This window comes from Chrysemys picta, chromosome 10 (genome assembly GCF_011386835.1).
Source record: "Chrysemys picta bellii isolate R12L10 chromosome 10, ASM1138683v2, whole genome shotgun sequence".
Lineage (NCBI taxonomy): Eukaryota > Metazoa > Chordata > Testudines > Emydidae > Chrysemys > Chrysemys picta.
Window position 1 is genome coordinate 6,232,260 of NC_088800.1, and position 22,261 is coordinate 6,254,520.

Consider the following 22,261-nt stretch of genomic DNA (forward strand, 5'->3'; position numbering starts at 1 on the left):
TCTCTGAAGCAAATATCTTTGTCTTAGACTATGGGATGTTCTCAGTTTCAGAGCAGGAGATAATCCCCGCAATGAAACACACAATAACAGCAACAACCCTGAGATAGTAAGATGCTACCGATCTTTCCAATGGCAGACTTCTGGGGACAGAGCCTCGGTTGCCATAAACTGTCATAGTTCCCTTGGCTTCAAGGAAGCTATGATAATTTACACCAGTTGTGGATCTCCCTCTGAGGTACTTGCCATTAGCAGGTGGCTTTGTGCACAGTTTCATTTTAATGAAGCATTGCACATTGCTAGCAATTATTTCCCAAATCAGAATTTCTGTCAGCAAAAACACTGCTAGAAGCTAAAGTTCAATAACTAGCAGAGGAAAATGGGTCAGACCCTCCACCCCTTTTTTGCTACAAATTAAATCTGCTTTGCACCTGAAATGGCTAGTTGAGAATTCTGTCTGCCCTAGTGGCTCCTACAGAGCCACCTCCAGCATGGGGGTCATGGACAGACAGAAGGAGGCATGAATGGAATATCCCTATGCTCTGGCAATTCCTGGCTGCTGGAACAACCCCTGGGGGGGCAACATAATGTATTTAATGTGTGTGTGGGGGTCACTGGCACAGAATGGCTCCAGGATTGAGGGAGCATGAAAGCTCTGGTCAGATATTTCATTGTTCTGCATTAGGGTGAAATGCTAAATGCATTGCAATCCATCAGCAGCGTTGCTAAACGGAAATAAGTAAAAGGTGATTTGGGGGGCTTAAACTGTTTGTTTAAGGGGGGCATTGTTCTGTGCTAAATCTCTTCTCTGGAGCCCCTTTGTCTGTGTGGACAGAACCTGGGACATGCATGGAGCCCCAATGAGGCACCATGCAAGCAGCTCAGCTTGCATGAGTTGGGGCAAAGATTGTAAGATCTTTAGGGCAGATGTTTGTATCAAGTGCTACCCGGGCATGCAGGAAGACAATTTTGGCTGCTTTAGAAATAATAAGAATTGCTTGCCATGATCATCTCTCCTGGTACTAGGTCTTTACTGGTTGTTAAGGTCAGTGTTGGGATTTCTTACTTCATTCTCAAATCTGGATTTCTAAACTGTTCCCATAAATATGGCAGGTTTCAGAGCAGCAGCCGTGTTAGTCTGTATCCGCAAAAAGAACAGGAGTACTTGTGGCACCTTAGAGACTAACAAATTTATTAGAGCATAAGCTTTCGTGGACTACAGCCCACTTCTTCGGATGCATATAGAGTGGAATAAATATTGAGGAGATATATATACACACATACAGAGAGCATAAACAGGTGGGAGTTGTCTTACCAACTCTGAGAGGCCAATTCAGTAATAGAAAAAAAACTTTTGAAGTGATAATCAAGCTAGTCCAGTACAGACAGTTTGATAAGAAGTGTGAGAATACTTACAAGGGGAGATAGATTCAATGTTTGTAATGGCTCAGCCATTCCCAGTCCTTATTCAATCCTGAGTTGATTGTGTCTAGTTTGCATATCAATTCCAGCTCAGCAGTCTCTCGTTGGAGTCTGTTTTTGAAGTTTTTCTGTTGTAATATAGCCACCCGCTGGTCTGTCATTGAATGACCAGACAGGTTAAAGTGTTCTCCCACTGGTTTTTGAGTATTATGATTCCTGATATCAGATTTGTGTCCATTAATTCTTTTGCGTAGAGACTGTCCGGTTTGGCCAATGTACATGGCAGAGGGGCATTGCTGGCACATGATGGCATATATCACATTGGTAGATGTGCAGGTGAACGAGCCCCTGATGGTATGGCTGATGTGATTAGGTCCTATGATGATGTCACTTGAATAGATATGTGGACAGAGTTGGCATCGGGCTTTGTTACAAGGATAGGTTCCTGGGTCAGTGGTTTTAAGCACTCATCCCCTGAGTGTTTGTATGTAGCTTTTAAATTAAGCCAACTCCTGTTCTTTTTGCCCATCAATATGGCAGGTCACATTTTAACTGGGGTTTATATGGTGATGTGGCCTGCAGGGTGGCACTATGGGCATACTATACAGCTCCATGTTTATTAGGGAAGTGAGAACTTCTTTCTGCCTTTCCAAATGAATTTTTAGGAGTAGAGTCATCTTCAGACCACATTCCTTCTCTTTGCCTATGTGTGAGTCCAGTTCTTTAGTTCACAGCTCCTTTTAGAAGATTTCTCCTACTGCCTGTCCATGGCACAATATCAGGAGGCTAAGGTAATCCCTTGAATATTAATTGCCAAGAACATGATTGAAATGTATGAAGAGGATGCTGGGGGAAGGCACGGACTGCCTTGGGGAAGGAGAGACTGCCCAAGGTAGTTTTCTGTGGCTGCTGGAAAGGAGATGCTTATGTGATGACCACCATCTTGGCTGAGAACTGAACTGGGACCTCCATCCCTAAAAGCATAAATTGCTACAGCTTGAGCTATCCAGCCTGGTTTTATGATGGTGCTATAACAGACTCACACTCTTTTTGGCTCCAGCACAATGAGGGATTCATAACACACACTGACCAGTGGGTTACATCTACCCATCAGCTAGCGTAGAATCCCCATGATTTGTGACTCTTTGTGGTTCAGTAATAATAATACTCAGCTCTTATCTAGTGCTTTTCATTGGTAAGTCTCCAAGCATTTTACAAAGGAGGTCAGATCAATATCCCTATTTTACAGATAGGGAAACTAAGGTACATAGAGGGTGAAGCCAAGACTAGAACTGGGTTTTTTGAGGTCTGGTCCAGTCCTCCAGTGTAGGCTCCTTTTGTATGCACCAACCCCAAGAGTTTGAGCCTACTCTCCATTATCTGGGTGTAAATCACGATGTGGCTTGGCAAATCATGCATTGTACAGGTATGCACAAGCCCTGTAACCTCCTGGCCTGATCTGCCAAAGTGCTAAGCACCTACACAGCCCATTGACTTCAGTGAGCTTTGTTTGTGTTCTGCAGATCTGAAAAATCATGGCACGGTTCCAAGATGTACAAAGTTGTTCAGTATTAAATTGTAGAGCAGAAGGCATGTTGAGCTCCCTCTGCTGTGTGACAAGAGTTCTGTTGGAGTGGCACAGTTAAGGATAATGAAGAATTCACACATTACATCAACCACCAGCCCAATCCATACCAGACAGTAAAGCACACATATAGGGCCCCCCTAAAGTCAAAATACAAGTTTTGCCAGTGGCTTCAACCGGAGCAGAGTAGGAGCCAGTCCATAATATAAGTATGTAATGTGGCTAACCTGGTGTTCCAAATTTAAGTCAGGCTCCAAAAGATCATGAGATTTTAAAAACCAATAGATACACTTGGGGGCTTTCTATTTGCCTTCTGATTTCTGAGCCATGAGGATTTATTCAGGTCACATTTTCATGCTTTTCTCTGCTACTATGAGGGCTAGAAACTTGCTTTTTCAACTGAAAGCTGAGATTCTCATATAATCACAAGACCCCAGGAGCTAAGTGTGACAGATTTGGCAATTTCCAAAGCCAACTGTACTGAATTAAGTGTAAAGACCTTAGGAGTTCATTGTATTAGAAATGCAAAGGTGTGAATATTATTGTGGGATTGTATGTAACATCTCTGGGGGGAGACATAACCATTGTGAAACCTGGGAAGTGTTATGAGCTTCAAAGGACTATTTGAAACAATGCACCCCCAGCAGCCTACCTGTTGTCAAGCTTTTTGTAGGCATCGCAGAAAGGAGACTTTTAGGGAGGGATTTGAAAGAGGATAACGAGTTAAGTTTTGCAGATGTTTACATGGAGCTTCTCCACACAGCACTCTCCAACTCTCCCCACTGAGCTCCCCCCACAGCAACCCCACCTCTCCCCACTGAGCTCCCCACACAGCACCTCCCAGCTCCCCCCACAGCAACCCCACCTCTCCCCACTGAGCTCCCCACACAGCACCTCCCAGCTCCCCCCACAGCAACCCCACCTCTCTCCATTGAGCTCCCCACACAACACCCCCTCTCTCCCCACTGAGCTCCCCACACAGCACCTCCCAGCTCCCCCCACAGCAACCCCCCTCTCCCCACTGAGCTCCCCACACAGCACCTCCCAGCTCCCCCCACAGCAACCCCACCTCTCCCCACTGAGCTCCCCACACAGCACCTCCCAGCTCCCCCCACAGCAACCCCCTCTCTCCCCACTGAGCTCCCCACACAACACCCCCTCTCTCCCCACTGAGCTCCCCACACAGCACCTCCCAGCTCCCCCACAGCAACCCCCCTCTCCCCACTGAGCTCCCCACACAGCACCTCCCAGCTCCCCCCACAGCAACCCCACTTCTCCCCACACAGCACCTCCCAGCTCTCCCCATTGAGCTCCCCACACAGCACCTCCCAGCTCCCCCCACAGCAACCCCACCTCTCTCCATTGAGCTCCCCACACAACACCCCCTCTCTCCCCACTGAGCTCCCCACACAGCACCTCCCAGCTCCCCCCACAACAACCCCCCTCTCCCCACTGAGCTTCCCACACAGCACCTCCCAGCTCCCCCCACAGCAACCCCACTTCTCCCCACACAGCACCTCCCAGCTCTCCCCATTGAGCTCCCCACACAGCACCTCCCAGCTCCCCCCACAGCAACCCCCCCTCTCCCCACTGAGCTCCCCACACAGCACCTCCCAACCCCCCCTCTCCCCACTGAGCTCCCCACACAGCACCTCTCAGTTCCCCCCACAGCAACCCCCCCTCTCCCCACTGAGGTCCCCAAACAGCACCTCCCAGCTCCCCCCACAGCAACCCCCCCTCTCCCCATTAGCTCCCCCCCAGCACCTCCCCGCTCCCCCCACAGCAACCCCCCCTCTCCCCACTGAGCTCCCCACACAGCACCTCCCAGCTCCCCCCACAGCACCCCCACCTCTCCCCACTGAGCTCCCCCCCCGCACCTCCCAACTCCCCCCACAGCAACCCCCCCTCTCCCCACTGAGCTCCCCACACAGCACCTCCCAGCTCCCCCCACAGCAACCCCACCTCTCTCCATTAGCTCCCCCCCAGCACCTCCCCGCTCCCCATACATGCAGCTCCCCATGCCCGGTCGCCCCTGCCGGTGTAGCAGCACAAAACACAACTTCCCCGGGGCAGCAGGAGGCTGCGGCGGGACCGGGCCGCTCTGTGCCCGGCCCCTGAGTTCCGGCAGCCGCAGCGGGGGAAGGTTTCTGGGGCCGGACTCATGGAAGCGGCGGCGGAGCTGGGACTGCGGAGGCCTCGGGCCGGGGTGAGCGGGCCGGGCCGGGGGGAGCGGGCGGCGGAACCCCGAACTGCAGCGGTGGGGCGGGGAGCCCCCCAGACCCGGGACCTGCCCCCCAAGCGCCCCGGCTCCTGGCGCCCGCAGCCCTGGGTCCGGCCCTCTGCCGCCCAGGGACTTCGGATCCTGCCCCCTCAGTGCCCCACCGCCCCGACCCCTCACCCCTGCGGGCCCCTGTTCCCTCCAGCCCTGGGACCCCAGACCCTGCCCCCCCCGTGCCACCTGCCCCTAATCCCGCCCTGCACCAGTACTGAGACCCCTAAACTTACCACAGCACCCCCCACTAACCAAGGCCCCCACACCTGCCCCCCAGTGCTCCCTGATCCTGCCCCAGTGACCCCCGCCACCAAACTCAGTTTCCCCCACCTACTCCAAGACCTACTCCAAACCTGTGCCCCCTACTACCAAACCGCCACTGAACCCTGCTCCCCCACACCAACTCCCTAGGACCCTGAACCTTGTTTTCCCCTGCCCCAAACTGCTCCTCCCACCAGCTCCAAGATTCCCCCAAACCTGCCCCTTCAGCCACCAGCCCCTATCAGCTCCCCAGGACCCCAAATCCTCCCCCCCCACTAGCCCTGAAATTCTCCTAAACTTGCTCCATCACCATCTCTCAGCTCTCACAGCCCGTGGGACCCTCAGTCATCCCCCCCACAGACCTGGGACACCTCCAGAATCTGCCTGTCTTAGTCCCTGATCCCCTGCTGCTTCAGGATTCCTGAATCTTGTCCTCCTGTCCTGGGATACTGCCAAAATCTACCCTCCCTGGGTTCCCTCAAATCCTGACTCCTCGCCAAACCTGTCCCCTTCAGCCCTCCTTGCTCCCCCAACCCTCTGAATCCTGTTTTCCCTCAGCCATCCCTATTATCCCAGCTCTGGGACTCCTTGAATCCTACCCCACACTTCAGTCCCAGAACCCTGAAATTCTGCCCTTCCTGCTGTCCCTGTCCTGCCTTCCCAAAGCTGTATCTCTCTTTCTAGCTAACCACCTTCCTCCTTACGCACACACATTTATCTCCTTCAGAAAAGTCCAAATCCTTTCTTGCTGGGACCCTTTAAACACATAGCTCCAGGACATCACAAATCCTTACCCCACCAGCACCACCCATTATCCCATTCCTGTTCTCAGCCTCAGCCCTATGCAAACCCCTGCCCCTTGTCTATACCTGGAGTTATTCAGGAATATCTTGTCTGGAATAACTATTGCTAAATAACTCCACGTGTGGACACTCTTATTCTAGAATAGGAGTATCTTGTTCCAGTTTAGCTAAATCCTGTTTGACCCATGCTGATTTTGGGGTGTAGCTGGTTGTTTCCTTTGGAAGGAGAAATTGTTAATGTAGTCAGGTGCGTCTTTGATGCAATCCTGCTTACTTACAAGAATGTACACAATGTCCTGTTTCCCTGTACCCAGAAGGCCTCAAACAGCAGGAGACAGTTTCTTTGCTCACAGTTCCAAGCCTCTTACCAGCCATCGCTCTTCCCAAAAGCTCACTACAGGTGCATTTCTCTGGGGTATCCTTGCTGCCTTCTCTGGGTGCTTCTGTGGTGTGTTTCTGCTGCTGCTTTGCCGCCGCCTCCTCCTCCTCTCTTAGCTCTATCCAACAGTACTCAGCAGCCCGCTTTTCTAAACCCCTTGGACCACAAAGCCCAGTTTGAATTAAAGCTAAATTGGTGCAAGGCACTCTTGTTCTAGAATAAGTGTGTCCACACATGGAGTTATTCACAAATAGCCAATGCACTTTACATTCACACCTTTAATCCAAATTAAATTTAAAATATAGGCAAGCCCTTATTCCTGACCTCTAGCTACCCCTCTTATCCCAGTTTTAACCCTCTGCATCCCCTCATATCCCAGTCTTGGGGCACTTTACAGTTTTAAGCATGTAAAAGTCCTAATGTGTTGTTAGTGCTATGGCGTGACATGGCCTCATATAGGGCCACTCTGTAGGATTGGATGGGGCATATGTTTCTCTTTCAATTCTCTGGGATAATCACTCTGTAGAGCTTTTTCCCCTTTGCAGTGAATCTCTCCTCTTGGTAACATAGAGAAAGGATCATCATGCCGACTGTGGTGGTGATGGACGTGTCGCTCTCCATGACCCGGCCTGTTTCTGTGGAGGGCTCTGAAGAGTATCAACGGAAACACCTGGCTGTCCATGGATTGACCATGTTGTTTGAGCACATGGCCACCAATTACAAACTTGAGTTTACAGCCTTGGTGGTCTTCTCATCGCTTTGGGAACTGATGGTTCCCTTTACAAGAGATTACAACACGCTTCAGGTACACCTTATAAAGAACATACTGGGCTCAGCAAATCAATTCTTCAAAATATTCTGTGTGTTTCATGGCTGTAGTGAAACCTTAGCCTTCCTATCCGAGGATCTCATATCGCTTTATATACTGTTAATTAAGCCTCCCAACAACCCTATGAAGTGAGTGTTATCCCTATTTTACAAATATGGAAACTGAGGCAGGGGAAAGTTGTGTTTTATGATCAGACAAAAAAGTGATAGCGCTGCCTGTAATGCCGTCTGAGCATCCAAAAGTGTGCTGGGTAGTTTACAAAAACAAGTAAAGAGACACTTCCTGTCCTGAAGAGCTTACAGTCTAAATTCAGATGTCACCCAACAAGGCAGGGCTAATGAAGGCAAAGGTGGGGATGAAGAGAAGTTGTTCGGAGGGTTCCAGTAATGAGATCAGCGGGATACTTGAGGAGGTATGTCCATACACTGATGGTTTTGTGACTTCCCTTTTGTGTGAGTTTTGACGTGCTCTCCAGAGGTGACACAGCATAAGGGAGCTCCAGGAAGGGTTTTGAATATAGTGAACAGGTTTAGAGAAGGCGTTTTGTGCCTGGGGTAACATGGAAGCAGGAAGAGAGTGGGGCAAAGTGACTAAGGATGCTTCAGGCCTGACATGATTGGCAGAGTGGAGGGAGGCGGGGAGAACATGGAAAGGAGAGAAGATCTGAGAAGGAGCTTGGGGCTGAATGGTATGTGATGTGGAAAGCCTTTGACCTTCATGGGAGTTGTGTGGACTTATCTAAGGGTGGAATTTGGCTCTGAGTTTGAAAATTACAGAAGCTTCTCAGTGCTTTAAAAGAGACTGGACAAGGCACTCCAAGTTTCATGTTGCTTATGTTACATATGTTTTTTTTTGGCACCTATTGGAAATCTGGGATTGCTCCTGCCCACATCTAAAGGCCCCTTCCCCCAACCTAAGGGGAGGAGCTACCAGACCCAGATCTCATGTAAATATGGAGGACAGCTAATGACAAACAGGGACTGGAGTGAGGGTGACAGGGTCATAAGCAGGGAGCTGGGAATGCAGGGATGTTACATATATTGCTGAGAACAAATTCCCTTTGCTGTTTTCATTTTATCGTATGAATTCTCCCACATTCTCATTGCTGGTGTTTATTTTTTGAGGGGTGTCCTTGGGGAAATCTATCCAGGTCAAATGTCCAACCAAGTTGCTCTAGCTTGTACTTCTCTCTGTGTTTTGGAGCATCAGATACTTTATGTGGTGCTTTTCTGATCCTGTATAAAATTTTCCTTTTAGGGAGGAAGGATAGTTTTATGTTAAAGACGGGATATGAACGTAAGCGTCTTGGATTCTGTTACTTCCCCTGCCACTGACTTCCTGCATGGCAGGCTCTTAGGCAAGCGCTCTGTGGCTCAGTTTCCACATCTGTAAACTGGATATAAAATTACTGACCCACTTCACAGGCATGTTGTGAGGTTATATTACTTAAGGTCATATTGTGATACCAACAAATGGTACCTTTTAAAGCAGCAACCGTGTTCCCATTGACTTCACTGATTATTATTTCACATGTATTCCGGGGGGGTTGAAATATCAGAACAATTGGAGTAGATATTTTGTTTTACTTGAGGGAATAGCATTGTTTCAGGTTTTGACTGTACTGTTCTTAGTAGACCTGCAAAGGATTATTTTAAAAACAGGTTTGTACCCTTTGTGGACCAGAATTCCTTCCCTCTCAGCTTTTGCTTGCAGTTCGTGAGGTCAGAATTTCACTTGTTCCCCAGTCAATATGTGGTTTTTCAGGCTTTAATTTCTAATATAAAGGAAATCAGAAAAATACTTAACAAAACAAATCAAACCTCAGTTTTAAGACACAATGGGAAGGGAAGGTATTTATGAATTACTTCCTGATTTGTAATAAGCTGCATGTGCTCCCTGATAACAATGGTCCACTCAGGCAGGATAATGTGTAATTTTTCTTTCCAGGAAGCCCTAAGTAACATGGATGATTATGACAAAACGTGCTTAGAATCGGCACTGGTTGGGGTTTGTAATGTTGTGCAACAGGAATGGGGTGCTGCGATTCCCTGCCAGGTAATGATTGGTTGCCGCCTTTGACTGTTCTCAGACTCCAGCTTGCAGTATTTGCAGATTATCAGTTGAACATATTTGGTTGGCCACTATGTTCAACCCTTCCATAAAATAATCAGCAGCAACATTTGGGCTAATTTCTGCCATCTCTGGCCCAGCTGCAGTGTTGGGTAGAGAGAAAAACGTTTGAGGACCCCTTTCAACACTGATCCCCTCCCGCTCCTGATGCACCTACATCTTACAAAATAAAATAGTTCCCTAGAACTCTTAGAGCACTTCTGGAAGGCTTGGTTTATGCTCCTGCCTCCATTCCTCAGCCCCAGGGAGCCACAGTCAGCAGGTAAGGGTCATGGCCAATCACAAAGCTCTTTCCCCCACCATGCACCTGCTGGTGTCTGGGCTCAGCAGCGTCCTTTACTCTGAAGCAGTAGTGAGGACTGCTGCTGAATGTGTTCTGTCTTTGATCCCCAAGCCCTGCTGAGCCACTGTGCCTGCATCTGCCATGCTCAGCTAGAAGGACTCAGAACTTCCACTGGGCTGTTACAGCTTTGGGTCTGGTTTCCCCCCCGTGCGGTGCTCCTTGGGGGAAAAAGCCTCATTGTTGGTTGGGGTACGATTTGCATTTGCTGATTTTGCAGCTAGTAGATTGAGACCACCTGTAATATAGCCATAAAAGGCCTCTTGAAAAAACAGACATCAGAACCAAACAGTTAGAAAGATGTAAAAATCAAGCATATATCGGATCTTCAGTAGGGTGCTCTCTTATTTCCACCATAGGCCGTTGTGCTAGCACATCAGGTTACTGGAGGATGAAAGGCCATGGGAAATGTGCAAACTCTTGTTACAGTAAGGCAGGTTATTTTCAAGCATGAGAGCAAACACAAGCACTAATGAGACTATAAAAGTGACAGGTGTGTTGAGGAATAAAAAGTGTGCATTCTCTCACCTGTTAAAACCTGGATTTTAAATCTGGATGAAAAGAATAAATGCTTAATTTCAGCTGGATTTGGTATTTCTCACTTGCTGGCCAAAACTGTTGTTTTTTGGGACACAGCAACACCACACAGCTGCCATGTTCCAGCCCAGAAATGGCTGCATTTCAGTGGAGGGCAAACAAATCCAATGATTTTATTTAACCTTACAGTGCCATTTTTTTGTAAATAACTTTTGGGATCCATTTGGATGAAAAATATCACATTAGTGCCTTAGTGCTGCTGCTGAACCAGAAAGGGTTGAGACCTGCTGTAATAGTTAGCAAAGTACTGAGGAACTGACGTACCTGACCGATATTTGCTTTTTTATGGCCCATATTGGCTTCCGTGGGAATTGGGTTGGCCCCTGAGTTCTGTAGAGTGATTATAATAACTTGCACTCTTCTAGTATCTTTCCTCTGAGGCTCTCGAGTTGCCCAGCAGTTGAATGTCCTTGTGACAGCGTAGTTTCTATACTGAAAGGGTGTGTGGCTTTTTAAAACTGAAAAACATACTTCTAATTGTTACTCTGTGTTCATTAGTAGTAGGGTCTGATTATAGCTTATAAAAATAAATCCTAGCCATTATTTTCTTCATTAAATTTTAAAATATAGATATGTCTGTTTATTATGTAGAGCATCGAATTTGTAACGGTTAATTGCTTAAATATACAATTTACATGCAAACCTTACATGAGTAATCCTTATGTAATTAATTCATTGCGAGTCAGGACTGCTCATGTGAGTAGGGATTTTCAGGACTAAGCCCTGTGGTCCCAATGGGACTACGGACAGAAGTAAAGCTAAGCACAGGGGTAAGTGTTTGCAGGATTGGGGCAGATGAAGAAATGTGTTTAGGTGAAAATGCTAATGTATCCTTTTGTGTGTGTTTGTGTGTGCACTAGGTTGTTCTAGTAACCGACGGCTGTTTAGGGATTGGCAGAGGCTCTCTGCGGCACTCCTTAGCTACGTGCAACCAACGAAATGAAAGCAGCCGATTTCCACTGCCTTTTCCCTTCCCGTCCAAGTTATACATCATGTGCATGGCTAATCTAGAAGAGGTGACTCCTTTAACAAATTCTTGCTGGTTTTGTTCTACTGAGTGATTGTTTTTACAGAATCACATATTCTCCCCAAGATTTATTCTAACAATCTGGTGGTAAAGTGTTTGGTTTTAGTGATAATTGGGTCACATTCACCTGCAGTATATGTAAATTAATTGAGAGATGTAGATAAACTAACCTAAGCCCCGGTATAGCACTGCTAGGTCAATGGAAGACTTCTACCATCGACCTCGCTGCCACCTTTGGAGGGGTAGATTAACTACAGTGACAGGAAAACCCCTTCCATTGATGTAGCATGTGTCTATGCAATGTCACTAGAGCGGCACTGCATCTGTAGTGTAGATATAGCCTAAGTAATCCTCTGAGGAAAGGCACTATAGAAATAGAAAGTATTATGTTATCAAAGGCACTCATGCACTCTTGAAGACTGAGAACCTGTGAATTTATTTAGCTTAACAAAGAAAAGGTAAAGGGGTGATTTGATCACATTTTATAAGAACCATGGAGGGAAAACAAATATTTGAGAATGGGCTCTAGCAGACAAACAGATATAACATGATCCAACGGCTGGAAGTTGAGGCTAGACAAATTCAGACTGGAAATAAGATGTACATTTTTAATAGCGTAATTAACCACTGGAACAGTTTACCAAGGATTGTGGTGGATTTTCCATCAAGGGCAATTTTTACATCAAGATTTGATGTTTTTCTAAAAGATCTGCTCTAGAAATAATTTTGGGAAGTCCTATAGCCTGCGTTATACAGGAGGTCAGACTAGATGATCCCTTTTGGCTTTGGAATATATTAATATAAGAGCTGGAAGCTAGGTCTGACTTGGTGAAACAATGTATTACGAACCCCAGTAGGGGACAACCTTCTGGGCTAATAATAAATGTTACATTAGGAGTAAACCTCTTTTGGGAAGAAACATTGGCTTCCTTAAAAATTAGCAAGATAAGGTTGTTCTAATTTTTTTTAATTAACTTAGAGCTTGTCTACACGTAAAACACTGTCAGCGTAGGTAATCCACATCTCTTGAGAGGCAATAGCTAGGTCGACCTAACACTGCCTACATGGGGACATAGTTGATTTAATGCCGCTCAGGGATGTGGATTTTTCATATCCCTGACCAAGTAGTTAAACCAACCTAATTTTTTAGTGTAGATCAGGCCTTAGACTTTTACTCTCATTTTCATATATTTCCTTAAAAACAGTCTACTGCATCTTCTGTTCTTATGCTGGTTTTTGTTTTTTTTAAGGTATAATTTATTTTTTTGTGTGTGTGCAGCTCCAGAGCTCAGATTCTTTAGATTGTCTGGAAAGACTTGTAGATTTAAATAACGGGGAAGGACAGATTTTTACCATCGATGGACCTCTTTGCTTGAAGAATGTGCAGTCCATGTTTGGGTTAGTATTTTTGTAACTAACATGACTCTGTGAAATTAAGGTATGTAAAGAAAACAAAGAAGCATAAAACAAGAAATTGGATTTGTTTTGTTTTGATTCATAGGTTTCTTTTTCTTTCCTAGTCCAGTATGTTAACTACTATTGATTAATCCTTGACCTTCATTGGTTAAGGCTGTTCGTTTTGTTCACTCTTTATAGATATTGATGCTACTGTTTTTAATTAGATATTTTCCTTTTGTCAGTGATTGGGCAACTTGAAATGTTGATCAGGTCATAGGCTTTTCCTGCTGTTAATTTGCCATAAATGTCATAATGTATCACATATGCAGTATTTTGTAGCCATGTTGGTCCCGGGATATTAGAGAGACAAGATGTGGGCGGTACTATCTAATATCTAATAAAAGATATTACCTCCCCCACCTTGTCTCTGTAACATATCGTAGCATTTCGTAATTTGACAATGCTAGAACTACTGAGTTAACTCACGTTTTTTTTTTTTTAAAATCCATGTTGGGAGCTCAGTATAATGCACTTAAACAAGCTTGCAAAACTTATTTTCAACTGATTTGTATTACTTTTTCCCTAATAATAAACGATCCTGTTCTAGAAAACTAATAGACCTGGCTTATACACCATTCCATGCTGTTCTCAAATGTGGTCACTTAACATCTGATGTGCAAGTATTTCCCAGACCAGAACCTTTCATTATAGATGAGGAAATAGATCCCATCCCTAAAGCAATTAATACAGGTAACAAATGTTTGTTTGTTTTTTAAACTTGAGTCGTGTTAACTTTTTCTTTTTCTGTTGACATCCCCTACCCTGCATTGTGACTGTTCCCTCCACTTTCTCTCTGGTCTGAAGAAAAAGGAATACAATCTCCAATAACATTGCAATAGCCAGCTACATCTGCCATCAGAGGGTCAGAGTCTCACCCTATTTTGGCCCCTGTACACCTGGCAGATGGGCCAGCGTGGCGTAGAATGGTTTTAAAAACCCCAGCTGTGGCCAGCTGAGAATCCCCACAGTGCAGGAAGTGTGGAAGACAGCCGTGGGCTGTCTTCCACGGACTCCCTTGCAAGCCTGATGTAGAGGGCAGGAGGGGCAGGTTGGGACTAGGGTAGCAGTACATAATCCTGCTGAGATTCTGGTTGCCCAGAGACAGCCTAGGCACCACTCAGAGCTATCTAAGTGAGGAGTGGGAGGGTCCACAGGTGTCTTAAAGCCACCACAGCACCCTGGGCTGTGGGTTCTGGCTGTGTCTCTTAGAGGTAGGCTGGCTGCTTCAGGATATGGAGACTTTCACTTCTGGGAGACTAATCTGAAATCAGTCCAGCTTGGAGGCGAGCAGAAGTCTTTATCCTCTAATGCAGAGGCGGCCCACAGGACCCTCCTGCCCGACCCCTGAGCTCCTACCCCGGGAGGCTAGCCCCCGGCTCCTCCCATGCTGTTCCCCCTCCCCCGCAGTCTCGGCGCGCCCCGTCGCCGGCACAATGCTCTGGGTGGCGGGGCTGCAAGCTCTTGCCAGGCAGCGCAGCTCAGAGCTGCTGCCTGACTCAGTGCTCTGTGCTGCGTGGTGGCTGGCTCCAGCTGGGCGGTGTGGTAAGGGGGCAGGGAGCAGAGGGGGTTGGATAAAGGGCAGGGGAGTTCAGGGTGGTGGTTAGGGGTGGGGGTGTGGATGGGGTCAGGGCGGTCATAGGGCGCGGAACCGGGGGGTTGAATGGGGGCAGGGATCCACAGGGGGCAGTCAGGAATAAGAGGAGGGGTTGGATGGGGTGGCAGGGGGCAGTCAGGGGCAGGGGTTCCGGGGGCTGTCAGGGGACAGGGGGGGCTGGATGGGACAGGAGTCCCAGGGGGCCATCAGGGGGCGAGAAGCAGGGGGGGTCGGATAGCGGGCTGGGCCACACCTGACTGTTTGGGGACGCACAGCCTCCCCTAACCAGCCCTCCATACAATTTCGGAAACCCGATGCGGCCCTCAGGCCAAAAAGTTTGCCCGCCCCTGCTCTAATGGGTGCTCAGTGGCAAATGAGCTGGTGATGTCAGGGCAGTTCTTACTAGACTTGCCTACATCACAAACCCTCCCCCCTCCATCTCAGTTGGAACCAGTTGGCACCTTTGTTGGCAGCCTCAGCAGAGAAACCAAGGGTTGAATTCTATAGAGTCTGAACTACCCTCCAAAGGCTGATATTGAGACATTGGAACATGGAGGAAGCTTGCATTGCCCTTACTTATATCTTCATTCTCCAAGAGTTGTTAATTTGCTCCTCTCACCACCACTAAATTCACTGTAAAAACAATTGTGCAGAGTGCAACCTTCCTCATTCATCCCAGAGACCAAAGTTTCACCTGGGAAGAGGGGGTCTGTTCTGTCACTGAGGCATGCACACAATGCGTAAATAAGTGAATGCACCTCAAGGAGCGAATACGCTCTGCAATATTTGCAAATATGACCTTCCGCATGAAGGTTTACTTGTTATTAGTGCCTGATTTAAAGAATGTTGGAGTGCTATGCACTATGGAAATTGCAAGGCCCCCCACCTTCACTTAAATTTGCCTGACTGCCCCCCCATCATGACAGAATTGCAACCCCACATACCAGCTTGCACTCACTTAAATCCAGTGGGCAGGGCCCCCCTGTGCAAGTGCACAGAGTGTACATTGGTTAATCCAGGCCTGCTTATTATGCCAAAGTAAATTTCCCTTCTCAGCAGTGCACTTGGCCCTGTGTGCTTTTGTTTTTATGTTATTCTTTACAATTGGGCAGTAGAGTGCTATGGTAGGTTACTCTGTGTGATAACTTGCTTTCCCGAACCTGCTCTGTGACATGTCTTAAACAATATCTGGCTCTATTTGAGTCTTCATCAAAAAGTGTGTGGTTCGTTCCAAAAACTGATGGGTGCACAATTAAGGTTAAATTATTCTAATAAATGAAGTAGGAACTCTGAAATTAATGCCATTCAGGTTTCCTTGATTTTTCAGCTGCAAGAGAAATCCATTGGGAGCGGGGAACACAGTAATAACACTTTTTTTATTTGGATCTATACTGAATTTGGACTAGTATACATCACATTTTTAAATGAGTTAACTACTGGAAAACAGTGCAACTGAATGAAATCGGGGGCATGAAACTTATCCAAACAAGAGGACTTCTAATTGTATTTAATATATGTTGGTGGATCTCTGGTCATTTGAGATAAGGGAATTTGGTATAAATAAGATTCCATTCTACATCCATTAAAATACACCTTTCAACATATTCAGTCAACCATTGAATGCCTTTGTGAGTTTAATTAAGCAGTACATTACTTAGCTATGGAAAACATCCATGTTATCAGCCTTTGGGACGGATTCTTTGCAACAGACCAGAGGGCTGTCAGGTTCTCTGGTTCTTGGCCTCAGCACAAGTTAGAATAGCCTAAGAACTCCTCTAACTTGTGCCAGCTGGATATGGTCTTTGAAGGACCAGGTGCAAGCTGGGCATAATCAGAGAGCATCATGCTTTGGCCACTCCCCTTCCTTGCCCTCTGCACAGGAGCTCTGGCAACAGAGGTGTAGAAGGTGGCCATCCTGGCTTTATATCTGCTAGGGACTCCCCACACTGGGGCTATCCCGGGGTGGGGCATTTGTGCCACCTGAGCAGTGCAAAGGAGTGGATCAGGGCAGATAGTCTGCCTTTTTGTTCTTAAAGATGACTGGTTATCTCTCTCCTATGGGCAGAGTGTTAGGTACCAATGAACAAAAGCATGTTGTGTAGCAGCATATTTCATAGATCACTTCCATTAGACACACCAGGTTATAGTCTGTTATAGCTGCTTTTCAACTGCCCATCTTAAAGTTACTCAGAAATATTTACTATACAATAATATTATGGTGGCACCTAGAGGTCCCGATCAAGATTGGGGCCCCATTGTGTGAAGTGCTGTAGTTATATATGGTCCATGCTTCAAAAAGCTCACAGTGCAAGGAAGAGTATTCCTCTTTTGATGTTAAACTTAACATGAATGAATCCTTAGCTGTTTCCAGGGCTGACTTGTGACTGTTTGTTTCTTTGCAGATCTAGAAATAGTCGGTTTTATAGATATAGCTGATATTTCTAGCCCTCCTGTATTATCTAGACACTTGGTACTGCCCATTGCACTCAACAAAGGTGAGCCATTTTTGTTTCTAATAGTGAACATTGCACTGTTTGGAATTGACAAGGTTTTCCAAGGTTGCTGGTGGTAGATTAGAGCCAGACATTCCAAAGTTCTCTTAAAGGACAAGTGTCATGCCATTTGGAGAACACTTTTTGATGATCCCATTAAAATCTTAAACACAAGCTCTTTGCCTTTTTTTAAAAAAGGATTCTTAAAAGTGCATCTGTACATAAAACAGCACTGTTAATAAAAGGGACAGTGTCTCTTTAGTGACATAAATAGAACTTTCTGAACTTAGAGATACAAATAATTCTAGCTCAGGAATCAAGCTGAATGTTTAATGCACCTTTTTATCTGCTTGTAGTGATTGGGGTTTTTTTTTTTAATGGTCTTCAGAACAGAGCTTGTAAGCAGTGTAGTTGTAACCATGTTGGTCCCACGATATTAAAGAGACAAGGTAGATGAGGTAGTGTTTTATGGAACCAACTTCTGTTGGTGAGAGAGACAAGCTTGTGTCCAATAAAAGATATTACCTCAGCCACCTTGTGGGTGAGGTAATACAGAGCGTGGTATTTGTGCTTTGATTTATCCATTGTTATTCAGGAACGCTAGCTACTGCTCCTCTCTGTTAACATTTGTATCTGTGCCTGGGAGGCTGGTGGGAGTAGTAAGGAAGATTGGGTAAATCTCAAACTTTGCCTGCTGTGTACTTGTGGTTGCATTCAGAAGGGCTTCTGTTGCCATTTCAGTGTGGTTCCTAGTTACGCTTCCTCAAGTGGAGCAAAGAGGAAATATCGTGAGGTTTCTCTTGGGGAAAATTTGAAAGGACCAAATATGCAGTTAGTGGGTTTTGGCTCTGTGTATTTGCACTCTTTTGTGCCAAACCTTTCCTCCCTTTGGGAACCTCATGCTGATGGCTAAAGCACAGCTGTTTTTCACCTCCTAAAACTCAGTAAGTTGCTTGTGACAAAAAAGAATCATATGAAGGGAGGGGTTAAGGGTTCCCTTAAAAGGGGTCACTTGCAACCAGCACGGTGTTGGAACCTTGTATTTTAGTCTGGTTTTCCCAAAGATGAGATTTCACTTGAACTGAGGCCAGAGCAGGGCAGACATGGGGGTTCTCAAACTGAGGGTCGTGACTCCTCAGGGGGTCGCAAGGTGGTTACGTGAGGGTTGCGAGCTGTCAGCTCTGTGGGACTGATAGCCCCAACCCCCTGTTAAATTAAATTAAACTGCCTATTTTTGATTTGGGGGGGGTGTCACACTCAGAGGCTTGCTGTGTGAAAGAGGTCACCAATACAAAAATTTGAAAACCACTGCACTAGAACTATATGCCGTGCTGTGACTCATTAGCCACACCACCAGGCTTTGGAGAATTGGAGCCTTCCTAAAGAGAGAAGGTGCTGCATGCAAGGAAGGTTGCTCTGTTGAACTGCACTGTAGGGTGGTTTGCTTTGGGTTGACAAGAGGTGGCTGTTGCTGGGTGACTTGCCTGGCAGAGGTTTTAAGGTGTCAAACGTGATAGAAAACAAAGCAGCGTTAGTGAGTGTGAATCTCTCTTGGTTTTGTTTTGTTTTGTTTTGCACAGAAGGTGATGAGGTGGGACCGGGGATCACTGATGACACTGAGGATGAGAATTCAGCTAATCAAATTGCTGGCAAAATACCCAACTTCTGTGTACTGCTGCATGGGAGCCTGAAAGTGGAAGGCATGGTGGCCATTGTTCAGTTAGGGTATGGAGGTGCATTTCTCTTTGAAAAGTCCCTTTTCGTGGTGATGCTTTGGGACCAGTCATCTATGAAATACTGCACGCCAAGCTGTGAGCCCCAGGTGGCTTGACAAGAATGTTTAGTGTTACTGTGATTCTGCACTGGCAGGGTAAATAATGAAAGCCAGAGCCCCAAGGTAGCGAGGGTGGGAGGTGAATTTTAGGGGTGTGGAATGGGCGGTTTTGACCTTAGCAGTCTGCTCGTTTCTTTAGGCCTGAATGGCATGGAATGCTGTACTCCCAAGCTGATAGTAAGAAGAAATCAAACCTCATGATGTCTCTCTTTGAACCTGGTCCTGAGCCCTTGCCTTGGCTAGGGAAAATGGCACAGCTTGGACCTATTTCAGGTAGTAACCAAGATTTTAAAGTCTCCCGTGCATTTGATGGTTTCTGCGTTAATGCCCTTGCCACGTCTTATTCTTAAAAAGCTTTATTTTCTTTCAGATGCTAAAGAAAATCCTTATGGCGAAGATGACAATAAAAGCCCTTTCCCCTTACAGCCCAAAAACAAGCGCAGTTATGCGCAGAATGTCACTGTGTGGATCAAACCAAGCGGCCTCCAGGTAGCAACTCAGTACTTCGCTTTGGTGCTCTTGCACAGTTCAGGATCAATGCTTTGAAAGGGTCGTCTTACTCGGGCAGTAGAACGGTCTCTATACCTGTCACTTCCATCTAGTGTCATTTTTTTTTTCTTTAATTCATATTAAAGCTTCCTGTTTGAAGTGTCATAATTAAAACACCTTGGCACGTATCGTTTGTTTAATGAAAGCTTTGCCTGGTATCTGGTTTAGTGTAATAACCATTTGTATGTTAGCTTGTATGAGCTGCATAATCAGTGACTGATCACTGAGCCTGCGGGAATGATCAAGTGATTATTTATCAGTATAGCTGGGGATTCTTCCCCCCCAAAGTTATGGTATTTTTTTTTCTCCAGACAGATGTACAGAAGATCTTGAGAAATGCAAGAAAACTCCCTGAAAAAACTCAAACATTCTACAAAGTGAGTAGCATGTTGTGGGTTGCATGTAACATGTAACTGTACTGATACAAGTTTGATCTATAGAGCACGTTGACCGATGAGGTTAATAATTCTCCGTGTGGTCTATCCAAAGAGCTTGTAGTGCTTTGCAAATGTTAATTCTCAGCAGCCTTTGTGAGGGAGGGAGATACTTGACCAATTGTACAGATTGGTAAAGCTGTAACCTGCAATCCCCTGATCTAAGCTCCTCTGACAGGACAGCATATTGGGTTCAGTTGAAGGAGACCTAGGTCTAAGAGTGATCCCATGTATCCCAGAGGTGAGTCTGCACTGGTGGTGCAGATAATGAAAGCCAGAGCCCCAAGGTAGCAAGGGTGGGAGGTGAATTTTAGGGGTGAGGAACGGGCGGGTTTGACCTTAGCAGTCTGTTAAGGTCTTTGTGATTCCGTGTATCCCAGAGGTGGTGTACACATCTCCATGGGGAAGGGCAGAAATGGTGTGCACTCCAAACACCCCTTGCCAGCTGGACTCTGGAATGAATTGGAGAGCAGCAGGTACTACTAGTACTGAGGGATCAAAGGGCATCACAGAAGGAAATGAGAGCACCCGAGAGCATCCTATACTTGGGTAACAAAGTCAACTATCAGTGTGTGTTCCGCCTATGATGCAGAGGGCAAGAAATCCAATAAGCCAGATACAGTTAGCTACATTGTACCAGTCTATACCCATAATTCTTCCCTCAAGCCTAGCAGTGACACAAGCCCCCAGAGACCCCAACCAGGGTTCTGGTACGTGCTCTATAAACACAGACAAGGCTATGGTCTCTGCCCTAAGAGTTTACAATCTAAGAAAATCACGTTCTGTACATTCTGCTGGACAGATTGGCTGAAATCGAGCAGATAACAAAGCAAATTGCAGGGCTATCCACCAGAGCCATGGAGCTGGGGGCGAGAGCTGATGAGGCACGCTGGGAGGGTGTCGTGAGAAAGCCAACATGTTAGTGTGCTATATCTGCTGTCTCCAGTCTGGCACCAACACTAGAATTCACCCTTATGCTGTGAGCACTTGGGAAGCTTGCCAGAACTGTAGCCTAAGGGCCCCTTCCCCCAAATTTGCAATGAATAAAATATCCTTTCAGAAGAATCAAGATGACTTTAAATGGGGCTTTTCTCCCTTCCAGGAACTCAACCGTTTACGCAAGGCAGCCTTGGCTTTTGGATTTTTGGACCTTTTGAAAGGAGTGGCAGATATGCTGGAAAGGGAGTGTACATTGCTGCCTGATACAGCTCATCCCGATGCAGCGTTTCAGCTCACTCACGCTGCTCAGCAACTCAAAGCAGCAAGTAATGGGACCTCTGAATATGCCGCCTATGACCATAACATCACTCCCCTGCAGACAGACTTCTCCAGTAGCAGCACTGAAAGAATATGAGCTGCACTTCTTAGAACCTTCTCTACATTACTTTTAAGTCTCAAGTGGTCCAAATTTTCCTGTCATATTTGTTTCCTAGGACTGACTCAGATATCGTTTGAAGAACTTTATCAATGCAAACCGGTGCTCTAAAACAATCTAGTTTCTTAATCTGGGATTAATTCGTATAGCTCTTAGTGGATTTAGAGTTTTACCTGGAAATTGTATTTTTAAATGCCTCGTGAAAGTCTCACAACAAGAATGGAGGTTATATAGTATGATTATTAAGGTGTGTGAGAGGAGAGACGAGGAAAATGCTGTCATATGCAATGGACTGGTACCAGTGGCTTAGAACTGGCCCTCTTTCCCCCCTCCCAAAGAACCAGTCATCAGGTAACCCCACACATAACCCGTAACAATTAGATTGGTGCACAAAAGCACTGTGTAAAACTTTTCTCCAGAGAGAGGCAGGTGTTATCTATTAGGGCCTGGCTTTCAAAAACCTCAGCTATGCAACTGCATGCACTTGACTTACCCAGTCAAAGACTGAGCGTATGAATACTGCATGCGGTTAGATGCATAGCCGGTAAGTTTTGGATGCTGTCAGTAATTGCATTCCTGACTTTAAAGATTTAAGCCCTGCCTTTCAAAATGTAAAGTTACGAAAGTTTCAGGTATCTCATTTGCCTCAAGATATTCATATTTGAGAAAGTAACTTACATTCTAGCAAGAGGAAAGTTCATTTTTTAACAAAATTGTAAGATATCACATTAACAAATAAAGAGTAACTTTTTATGGAAGCTTTCAGTGGTTTTGGATCCAGTTTCGAAAGAACGGATGTGTGTGTTTAGCATTACGGAGGCTTAAACTTTCATCATGTCTTTCCATCATGAAGGTAAGGTAACAAATTGCTCTTGTTCGCTTG

At 46.1% G+C, this 22,261-nt stretch overlaps 1 protein-coding gene across 4 annotated transcripts; it reads left to right on the plus strand.

The window, feature by feature from the left end:
* Positions 1 to 4,983: 4,983 nt before the first annotated feature.
* INTS14 (integrator complex subunit 14) lies at positions 4,984 to 22,136 on the plus strand. Of its 4 annotated transcripts, none has more exons than XM_065559194.1 (12): positions 4,986 to 5,210; positions 7,290 to 7,524; positions 9,496 to 9,603; positions 11,476 to 11,631; positions 12,922 to 13,040; positions 13,648 to 13,790; positions 17,097 to 17,189; positions 18,767 to 18,911; positions 19,160 to 19,293; positions 19,391 to 19,509; positions 19,881 to 19,946; positions 21,106 to 22,136. In XM_065559194.1, the coding sequence occupies exons 1-12, from the start codon at positions 5,011 to 5,013 to the stop codon at positions 21,355 to 21,357; spliced, it is 1,770 nt and encodes a 589-aa protein (XP_065415266.1). In that variant the 5' UTR covers positions 4,986 to 5,010; the 3' UTR covers positions 21,358 to 22,136. The 4 variants fall into 4 exon arrangements, with proteins under 4 accessions (XP_065415267.1, XP_065415266.1, XP_065415268.1 ...); XM_065559196.1 differs by having other exon boundaries at positions 5,007 to 5,210; positions 7,265 to 7,524; XM_065559195.1 differs by lacking the exon at positions 9,496 to 9,603 and having other exon boundaries at positions 4,984 to 5,210.
* Positions 22,137 to 22,261: the final 125 nt, after the last annotated feature.

Coding starts and splice junctions, on each gene's coding strand:
- INTS14 (XM_065559194.1), top strand. CDS start 5,011: ATGCAGCTCCCCATGCCCGGTCGCCCCTGCCGGTGTAGCAGCACAAAA. Junction 11,632..12,921: donor GCATGGCTAATCTAGAAGAG/GTGACTCCTTTA, acceptor GTGTGTGTGCAG/CTCCAGAGCTCAGATTCTTT. Junction 13,791..17,096: donor CCCTAAAGCAATTAATACAG/GTAACAAATGTT, acceptor GTTTCTTTGCAG/ATCTAGAAATAGTCGGTTTT.